The 10,449-nt window shown below is 45.9% G+C and overlaps 1 protein-coding gene across 1 annotated transcript; it reads right to left on the bottom strand.

Moving 5' to 3' along the window:
• Positions 1-1,716: 1,716 nt before the first annotated feature.
• On the bottom strand, positions 1,717-9,015 carry C1QL3 (complement C1q like 3). The gene is made up of 2 exons (XM_047867371.1): positions 8,374-9,015; positions 1,717-2,551 (listed from the first exon to the last, which is right to left on the bottom strand). The coding sequence occupies exons 1-2, from the start codon at positions 8,959-8,961 to the stop codon at positions 2,372-2,374; spliced, it is 768 nt and encodes a 255-aa protein (XP_047723327.1). The 5' UTR covers positions 8,962-9,015; the 3' UTR covers positions 1,717-2,371.
• Between the last annotated feature and the right edge of the window lie 1,434 nt (positions 9,016-10,449).

The following is a 10,449-nucleotide window of genomic DNA, read 5'->3' on the forward strand; positions in this document are numbered from 1 at the left end:
GGTCAGATCTATTAGAAATGGCATTCTGACTCGAGCCTACTCTTCAAAAGGTACCCACCCCCGATGTTTTGTGTAAATAAAGCCTTTTTAAAACTCTTAGTTGATGTGCACTGCTGTTTATAAATTAATCTTTTGGTTGATTCCTCATTATGCTATTTGTTACAAACAAAAACAAAAACAAAAAATCCCAAAAACTCCAAACTCCAGCTACCAATTCCTCTTTGATAAATATATATCGTTCAATAGAAATAAATTCGTTGAAACCCCATTATCAGTTATCTAACATATTAGAAAGGCCAAATAGAATTAGTCATTATTCCTGATGAATGGGCTAAGCATTTTTGATCATAGACATCATGACAGTGACTCCGACCAAGGCATTTAAACTAAGCAAACAGCACCTTCAGATGGGAACATCATGCATAACTCTTTCGGAAAGTTGAGGTTTACGAAACACAAGATATTTCTGTGGCTCAAAGATGATCACGCTTTCTGTGTATTAGAACATAAAGTACCCAAGAGGAACGAGCCGGGGGAACAAACTAATTCCTTTAAATGAAAAAATGCAAATGTCCTTCACCAGTAAAACCAGCAGATTTTTAAATCCCTGTTTTTGAAATCTACTTGTCAGAGTCTTCAAAGGCAACCGAGGAGGTGGGGGGAGGGGGGGGGAGGGCGGGGTGGGGACAGGTTTTTCATTGTAACAGTGGAAGTTGTCCGATAGGGAGGATATATCAACATGCATTTTTAATCTTTTTCTTAGATTAAAGAGATGGCTTTTGGCAGTGTATTTTAACCAGAGAGAAATGATTTGCACTACTCTCAGAATCTACTTTACTGTCAGCTTTAATCCACCTGAGAAAAAAGAAAAAAGTGATCATTCAAATGCATATCATTCATAGACATTGCAAAAAAGAGCCACCCGTTTCTGCAGTCCTAATATTAACAGTCTGACACAGAATGCGGTGGGAATATTGATTGGCATATGGTGATAAAGAAGCCGTAGGCTTAATTTACAGACATGTGACGGATAGGGCATTTTAACCTAATAAACTTTACGTTTCTGGGTAGCTCTTAAAAGAGAAGCCATTTCAATTGTTTTGCTATTCCATACGCTTTTGTAATCCAAAATATATTTCGATCCAAAATAAGTCAAATAATTTTTGCGTGTTTGTGTGTATATATACACATACTTTTTTAAATTAAATTTTTGAGGCTATACAGCCACTGTGCCTGTGGTCTGAAGCCATATATATATTATACTTCCTCTAACATATGTGTGTGTGTGCGTGTACACACAAATACATGTATTTGTAGCAGATACTGGTATAAAATATATACACTTTGTTGTCATCTTGGTTATACGTGAAATTATTCCTTTTGAAATAACCTCAGGCCAGGACTTGTAGTAACTATTTGAAGGCCTTACTTAGTGTCCCCTTGGTGACCCATGCAGTAGCTCAAATTAAACCTTTGTGCATTGGGTTTATGAATAATCTTTTGTTCCAAAGAAAGCAAAAGCCTCAGTCTGATTTAACACCAAAGAATAAATTTCTCTGACTTTCTAAGTAAATCTAAACGCATTCTATTGACAAAATGGACACACAGGGGATTTTCTAAATACCACACATAATTACACGTTTGCACACTTAGAGGGTAATCCTATGATACAATTTCGATCTCCATTTTTAAAAGATAATCACCAGAAAGGAGAGAAAAGAAAATTCACAAGAAAAAGGAAATGTGAAAATGATCAGAGGCTTGGGAATTCCCTCAAATCCAGAAAATTCCAGGTTAAGGCTTGAAGTTGAATCATTCCCAGGACTAGCTCTAAAGTTAACAAAAGTACAAGGCAAACAATTTCTTTGGGGACAAGCAGCATTATTTCAATTAGACCTTCTCCTGCAGGGTAAGATCATTCTCCCCACACTACGAATGGACTCCAAGTATCATCAGAAGCAGGTAAACTCACAAGAACCAAAGCTGATATATGGATCAAAGCAGCAGGGTCACAGAACACCAAAGTATCATAGATATTGGAGAAATAATTCAGTGTCTTAGATTTTTCTATAAAAATTTGTGATCTATATAGGACTTCATTCACATGGGCACTAACAATGAGGAGGAGAATTTGCTTTGGCGGTAATGGATAACACATCTGCTTATCTTGCTTTTAATTTTTTTTTTTTTTTTTTTTTTTTTACAGAATGTTTCTGAGTATACAGATGTGAGTCAGGTAGCATTTGAATTCCCCACATATACACAACTGAGGTGCCCCGCAACTGGCATCCCCTGGGATCCTTGATTCAGTGACGTCAGCCGTACGAATCCAGTGTCCAAACTCAGAATAATAAGCTTAGTTTCTGCGTTATCAGTCCGCATAAATAATAAATCCAGAAAATGTGCTGTATTTGTTGTTATTTCCTCCGTGTGCTTTTCCGCCATCTAGTTTGATGTAGACTTCATCTCCTGGCTCCAAATGAAGAACCACACTGTTACTGGCATAATCATAATTCTGATCGGCGTCTTGGGCAATGGCACTGGCACGCACCTATGTGAAACAAACAAGAATTAGAATGCGTGGAAGAAAATTCTCCAGTATTCTCTCTCTGTCTCTCTGTCTCTCTCTCTCTCTCTCTTTTTTCATCCATTCACAGCACCGTAAGCAGACTTGCTGCCATAGCACAGAATTTAGCATGAGAGAGTCCACCTGGGCCTTGGAGCTCTTTGAGGAGATCTTTGCAACAGTTCGAGCTCTATCCCTGGAAAGGAGGAACAGAAAGAAGAAAATGGTGCTTTCCTGAGGGTCACAGCAGCCGTCTTTTCTTACCTTACGTGGTAAAAACAATGCACACCAACCTATTCTCTTCCTAAATCAGCACTTTTTCTAATTCCTTGAACCTCTACGCCCAATCACTTCTTGGAATGGAAATAAGGGTAATTTTTTTGCATTTCAATTCAGACCAATTAGCAATAATCTAAACCAGCTGTTTATGAGTACAGAGGTTTAATCCAAACTTCAGCGGGTCCCCAGGATTTTCAGAAAATCGAGATCCACAGGCAGTTGAGATTCAGGGAAATAAAACAACTCCAGCTCTACTACATAGGGGAAAAAAAATGAAGAAAGCCTTTTCACGTGAGGCTTTCGAAATCTAATTCAAGTAAAGCCTTTTTTTTTTTTTTTTTTTTTTTTTGCCAGAAATCTAACTCCCTTAAACGTCACCCAAGTTTGCAGAGGTCATTTTTCTATTTGTGGCTTTTTATTATTTCATTGTGCTGTGTGCACTTAAATAAATTATTTAATTGCCACATATCTAAAAGTTGTAGAAGGAAATAAGATTTGAGGCCTCTAAAATTTCTAAAACTTTTTAATGATCTGATTGAATACCCTTTTATATTTAGGTGATTCTAAAATGTGTGGTTTGCTTTGAGGATAGAAGCTGCCTATAATCCTCTCATGTTCAGCCTGTGACATAGACATCCTATCACATTCTCAACTCCGATTAGGCTTCATATTCATTTAGCCATATTTTGATTCTGCCTTGGAAAAAAAATTTTCCATAGGCAGACTTACATTTGACTACTTTCAGTAAGACATCTTCTACTCTGTGCCTTGTTTCTATTCCATTATAATGGTGCTTCCCTTAATAACAGAGCAAACGATTTAGTGGTTTTGTAAACCTGTGTTATGTACTAATACCTGACTTGGGGTACCGTGTGCTGGCAAAATGAGGGAAACGAGGCACACGTCAAGAATTTCCAGGTGTTTCTTTCAAAATTTAAGTGATAGGTTTTCAAATTAAATTTTCATGGGCTATGTTCTCACATTAATGCTGAAATGTTAAAAAAGGACAAGGCTCTTTGACACTGCTGAACTTGTGAAGTAATTTGAGTAATATTTTAAAAATTTCTTTCTCTGGATATCGTATAGCAAAAGGAGAAAGGGGCTTAAAGGATTTAGAATTGCTTAACCCTGGGCTAACTGACACTAATACAGTGAAAGCAATGTACCACGCAATTATGCTCAGAAACACTGACTCAAATGTATACACCGATTCAGCGAGGCGATCTGTGTTGACCATTAAGTAATAATACAATGTAACGTCACAATATTTCCTAGAAATTAATTGTAGGTTTGTAGGAGTTGAATGTTTTGATTCATTAATTTCACCTAGTTATAAATTCCCTGGGGGGGGGGGGGATCTACAAGGAGGATAGTGCTGTTATGGCCTGATGTTTTTCTTAACGTGTGAATTTTTAATGGGTTAGAGAAATTAAAAGACAAATTAGTAATCGGCCATATCAGTAATATATTAATGAATTCACAATCCATAAATATACTATTCAGCTATTATTGATAACCAGACGTATTTAGTGCTTTAGGTATTTAATATATGCTCTGCTCTATGGGTGTTGTGCTTTAACACTGTTCTCTATAGAAAGGCATCTGGGAACCAGGACTCATTAAAATCCCTTGATTTAGAGACAATAGTCTTAAATGTAGTTTTTATTCGATAGGGTATAAGCACAGAACCATGTAAATGTGACCATTTTTATTCTGTAGGTACAACACGGAGACCTGCAAATGCATTAGTGTGATCCTACAGACTAGAAGGTTACCCTTATGGTTTTTCACTTCCTTTGTCATGTGACTGCTTTTTAATAAAAGTGATTCTCTTAAGCTATTAAGCTATACTGTAGACCGCAAGACTTTCCCAATTAAATAACTGCCATACTCCAGCACGCTTTGGACAATTTCAGAATGTCTGCTCACCTGATCACGCTCGGAAGGTACAATGGCACTTGAAATTTCAAGCTCTAGTAACCAGCTCGGCAACTTCGAACAATTCTTCCTTTAAGCCATCAAACTACTGAGCAAGGTAATGCATCCACCTTGGAGGCTATTTTCAGGTTCCCAAATGTACACCGATTTCAGCATTTTCTCCGGGAATATGATGCATCCTTTCCTCAGCCCTATGTACCCATTTCTGCCTAAAGGTCCTCTAAAATCTTTTCATATCACAAGTTAACTATTTAGATTCCGCTTCATCTGTAGTGCGGGTTTCACAGCTTTTTAAAATGATGGTATTAATTTGGCATTTCATTAATCTTGCTAATAAATGAATATCAACTCACAGACTGTTGTTTCCAATATATCTCATGTTCCTCGATGCTGTGATTCACACATTCTTAGAATAAAAATCGGTCCTGAGTTGTTTTATGGTTCTAATCTGGGGCCAGCTTCAGTGGTTAATACAGTGGCTTGTTACAGGGACATTACAGTGACTGTGCTCACACAGCAATTTTTAAATTCAGGTTTGGCTGCTAAAAGTGTACAAACACATTACAATTATGTTTCCTGTCTCTTTATAAAGCCATTTGAGTCCAACTTTTACCTTTCATATCAACAAATGGTATGATTAGATTTTAGGTTGATGGTTTCAACAGGGAATACGAGAACTGTAATCCCTTTAGTGGCATATTTGTGAGAATGTAGCAGCCTGTGTGGCTTTAGCATTATCTTATTAGTGAGGGTTTATCATCGGAGACGATATTTATGGTAACATTTGCTAATTTAATTAATTGCTACTGATGCTCCCATAATTTCATTTTCATTGTACTTCTGTGGGATCATAAACAAAAGGTTAAGTGGTGCATCAGGTTAATTTACCGGCCTTTGATGTTTCCATCTGTGATCCTGCATTCAACACAAAGCACAAATAAAATGTTTCCCATATAGTTACGGTCCAGAGGCACTCTTCTATCCTAGAGTGAACTGCATTTTTAGTTTAATTTTTGTGCTTCTCAAATCCACTTAATCCATAGCACATTACACTGACATAGATCTCTGAGTTTCTGTTTTATGAAAACAAATTAGGTCTGCTCAGGGGGGAGACTGCCATGCTAAGAAGTGATCGGACAAGAACATAACTGAAAGCCAAGGATAAACAATTTGTTTCATAGTAATCAAATAAATTTCATAAAATAGTTCTCATTTGCAACTCTCTGCAAATCAGACTTTACAAAATAGTCCTGTCCTAGGGATAAAATTCCTTAATGGTAATATTTTAATAGCCATTTTCCAAAAGAGTCCATGTTGAAGTCGAAAATACATTGTGTGGTGCTACATATACATATATTTTTTAATTACTTGTTGCACACCTTTTGAAGAAGTCACAGCTTAATAATGCCAATGGAGAGCTTGCTACATGATAAGGTCAGCTGGTTTGCCTTATTTTTTTTTTTCCTGATCCTCACAGAATGTGCCTGCTAGGATGATACAAAGGAGCATTCGACTCTCCAAACAATGAAATAATTTTAAAAACAAAATGCAGATAGCGCATGTATAAGAAATGGTTTTCTTGGAATCAGTACAATATACCTGAGCTCAGCAGTTGAGATAAGAACACTTAAACTAATTAATATGTATCGTTCCCTGATTAGTCATGCAATTGCCATTTCTGGATACTTAAAGATGTGAGTGTTTTTATTCAGTGGCTGATAAAACTTGGTATTGTTCCATTTTAATTAATACCTCTAAAAACAATCCTTCAGCCCGACAGTAATTTCCAGACCTAACCTTTGAGTCAGAAGAGAGCCAATTTGAAAAGAAATGGGTGCCTCATCACTGTCTGCCAAGGGGCTGGTCATAAACCATTCCCTAAAGGCGACAGAATACCTCTATTTGGGTACGGTGAGTCATGCCTTTTTTAGCCATTTACCTATACCTGGCTCACTGCTCTATAAATGATTTTTATTTATCTTAATATTATTTTTGTGCATAATAACTATAATAAACAACCCTGTCAGTGCCGCCTGGTGGCCATTTTCCCTTTTTTGTTGTTGTTGTTTGTTTGTTTTGTTTTGTTTTGTTTTGATTTACCTGTCTTGTGGGTTCCTTGAGCTTTTTTAATTCCTTTAGAAGTGACAGGTGGGAGGAAGGGGGAGGGCAGGATTTTGTGCCCTTCCTTATACATTTAGAGTATTTGTCTTCCACTTTTGAAAAAACTCTGATACTGAATTAGGCCTTTGGAATAAATCCTGCCTTAATGCTGCTTAATAGAGACCTGGGTTAGAACGGAAAAGGTCTGATTTCGAGGGGGCGGGTGATCTGAAGCCCAATGAGCCCTCGTTAAATCTAAGTTGGCCACAGCGGGGTTCCCTGGGCCACCCAATAAGCAACATTAAAGCCAGAGAACCCAGACCAGACTTCAGGCTGCAGGTTGCAAGGCCTTGCCCGAGTGCGGCTGCTGATTCAGCGCGCGAGCCTCAGGTCCGATTACACTTTTAGGCAGTTACAAATACTATTGTCCTCTTCTGACTGAGAAATTAGACACACTTTGTTTTCGCACTGACCGCGAATTTCTCAAGCAAACGGTAAAGTGGCCCCGGCATAAAAGTGCCCACCCGTGGCCCTTGTGGCAGAGCCGACCAGCTCAGGAGAATAAGTCCCAGGGGCCCGGGCGCTGCTCTGAGGCTGGTTCACAGTCAAGGCCAAGGCCACTGCCTCTCGAGAGAAGGCGGGGTTGGAAAGACTACCCAGCCGGCGGCCCGGGGCTCCCTGGCGGTGAGGCCCGTCGCCCCAGGGCCGGCTCGGCCTCCGGCCCTCCTTGCCCCCAGCCTGTGCGGCCTCCTACCCCAGCCGGTGGAGTCAGGGCTCTGCGTTTGGGTGCGTGTTTTACGGAGTGCACTCACGAATCTCAACTTTTTTCTTTTGTCATCAACACTCTTTACTTCTCCCCCTTCTTCTGCTGGGGCTGAAATCTAAACAGGAGTTTGCGTCTTGCATTTGACTATATGCTTGTTTCCGAGGTCTGGGACGCCGCAAGGGCCCTGGCGACCGCAAGTCCCCGGTCCCTCTTCGGCTCGGGACGCCCCACACTTGGACTCGCTCTTTCGGGTCCCTTCTTTCTCCAGCGGGCCCCTTTCTCCCCCGAGTTTGCCACCCTGGCACGCCCACTTCGGGGCTCCCCGCTAGCCGTCCTATTCCAGGCAAAGCCTGAGAGCGACCCTAAGCTGCAGAAGATCCCCCGGCCGAGGGTAGCGTCCCTCTGCCGGCCTCCCGGGGCACAGGCTGCCCAGGGGACCGAGCTCCCAGCTCCCCTGCCCTCGAGGGTCGCTCTCGCACTGGCGCGCACAGCGAGCGCAGGTCCTAGCTTGGGAACCGCCCTCTCCAGGCCTCCGGGCGCCCTCTTAGGCCCGCGACCCCCGCCTCTCCAGGGAGTAACAGCGTCCCCTCGGCTCCACTCCCGGGAGCCCGGCTGCCGCGCCCTTCCTCCGCGGGCTCCCACCCCCATTTCCGGGGTCTCCTCCCTCTTGCCTGCACCTTCCCGCGCTCCCTCCCCGCCCACCCCGCTGCCCGCCGGCACTCACCTGGTTGTTCTTGCAGAGATCAGCCCACATGCTGGTGCCGTCCCCTCCGCGCATCAGGACGTGGTAGGTGAAGAAGTAGATGCCCGGGATAGAGCAGGTGAACTTGCCCGTGGTGGGATCGTAGTGGTTACCGAGGTTGGTGACCACGTCGTCGAACTTGAGCACCTCGTAGCCTTCGTGCTGCCGCTTGAGGCCGGCGTAGAAGGCGATCTTGGGCACCGTGCTGTAGGTGGCGGCGCTGATGGCCCCGGCCGCGTTCAGGCCGGGCGCCCCGGGCGGGCCCGGCAGGCCTTGGCGGCCGGGCTCGCCCTTCTCGCCCGGAGGGCCCACGGGACCCGGCGGCCCGGGCTCACCGGGGGGCCCGCGCGGGCCCGCCTTCCCCGGCCTGCCGGCCTCGCCTTTGGGGCCCTGGATGAAGGTGGGCAGGGACTGCATGAGGCCGCGGTCGGGCGTGGCGGCCGTGCTGGGCGCCTTGGTGCCCCCGTAGGGGTCGCAGACCATGCGGCAGGTGCCCAGCATCTCGTAGTGCGCCGACGTGCCGGCCGAGCTCACCAGCACCGGGATGAGGATAACCAGCAGCAGCACCATCACCACCCCCAGCGCCCCGGCGGCGATCAGGCGCCTCCTGCTGCCCACCAGCCGGCTCAGCGCGGGGCGATCCTCTTGTCTGCTTTTGGACAAAATTTTGAAGGTTGGGCGGGGACCTCCTCAGAGCCGAAAACAACCCCCTGCGAACCCCAACTCCCCTGGGCGGGCGCGCGCCGGCCGCTCCCCGCCTGCTCCTGCTCCTGCTCCCGCTCCCCCTGCTGAGGCTGCGGCTGGGGAGGGAGCTCGGACGCCAGGCGACTTGAGCTGAAGTCCCGGGCTGGGGGGTGGGGGCTGGGGGAGGGGCGCGCAGGGCGCCCTCTCGCCTCCCGCGAGCCCCTTGGCACCTGTGGCTGCGCCTCGGGCGCCGGCGCGGCCACCCGGAGGGCAGAGCCAGCCGCCGCCTCTCGCGCCGCCGGGGGCCGCTCACACTTTTATGCGGCCGCTGCCTGCGATCGACTTTTCCGTTTTTGCCGACTGCGCCAGTTCGCACCAACTTTCCGTCTGAAGTTGCCTTTTTCTGCCTCCTCCTCGGCTTCTCTCGCTGGCTCGGTTCGCCCTTCCGCTGCCTGTCTCCCCCTCCTTCGCCACCGCCACGGCAGCCCTAAGAGAGGCGCACCCCCCCCGCCCCCCGCGAGCTCGGGCCGGCCGCCCCCCGGGTGCGCGGAGCAGCGGCGGCGGCGGCGGCGGGCACGGTCAGCGCGGCGAGGCTCGGGGCTGGAGCGGAGGAGCCAGTGAGCAGCGGCGAGCGCCTGGCGGCCGGGAGCGGAGCGCGAGAGAGACTGAACGCAGAATCCTGCCCGGGTACCACCTGCCAGGAGAAGAGGAGGCTGACAAACGCGCGCCGGAGCAATTTATAGGCACCCAAGGCACAGAGGAAGGGGAGCCGCTCTGGCATCTCACTGCAGCATCTGCTCCGCGCATCCCACTCAGAGAGAGTTTGGCATTACTCTGACAATGTGGGATTTTTTTTTTTCTCAGCCTCTCTCTCTCTCTCTCTCTCTCTTTCTCTTTTTTTCCCCCTCTGCACATGGATGAACAGTGAGATCGTGAACACTCCCTTGCCGAGCCCAGGTGATGGCAGCTCTCTCGTTGGACACACCTGGCGGGGGGAGGGGGAGGGAGACAGATGTGCAATGGCCTCGGGGACTCGAAGGTCACACCTAAGCCCCCTGTGTCCCCGCGGGGAGCTGCGCCACTTGGAGGGTGGAGGTGAGGGTTGAAAAGAGGATGGCTCCGTTGACAATATTTCTCTGCTGGCTCACCCACAATCAGCCGGCGCTTCAGGTGTTTTTCAAAATGCCACTTTTAACATAAGAAGGGCCCTTTAGAATTTTCCAGATGGTTTTCTTTTGTAACCTTATGGTTTCCCTCGCCAGTCTTCTAAAATGAAACAAGATGCCACCCAGAGAACAGGAAGGTGTGTTGAAAAGCCCAAGGGCTGTTTTGAATGATTATGAATGAATAGGCCCACCACACAATGGGGTGGGG

This window comes from Prionailurus viverrinus, chromosome B4, assembly GCF_022837055.1.
Source record: "Prionailurus viverrinus isolate Anna chromosome B4, UM_Priviv_1.0, whole genome shotgun sequence".
NCBI classification, from domain to species: Eukaryota; Metazoa; Chordata; class Mammalia; order Carnivora; family Felidae; genus Prionailurus; species Prionailurus viverrinus.

Excerpts from the sequence above, each read along its gene's own strand:
- C1QL3 (XM_047867371.1), bottom strand. The coding sequence starts at position 8,961 with ATGGTGCTGCTGCTGGTTATCCTCATCCCGGTGCTGGTGAGCTCGGCC. Across the intron at positions 2,552-8,373 it reads ATCTCTGCAAGAACAACCAG|GTGCGTGCCAGTGCCATTGC; the intron begins GTGAGTGCCGGC and ends TGTTTCACATAG.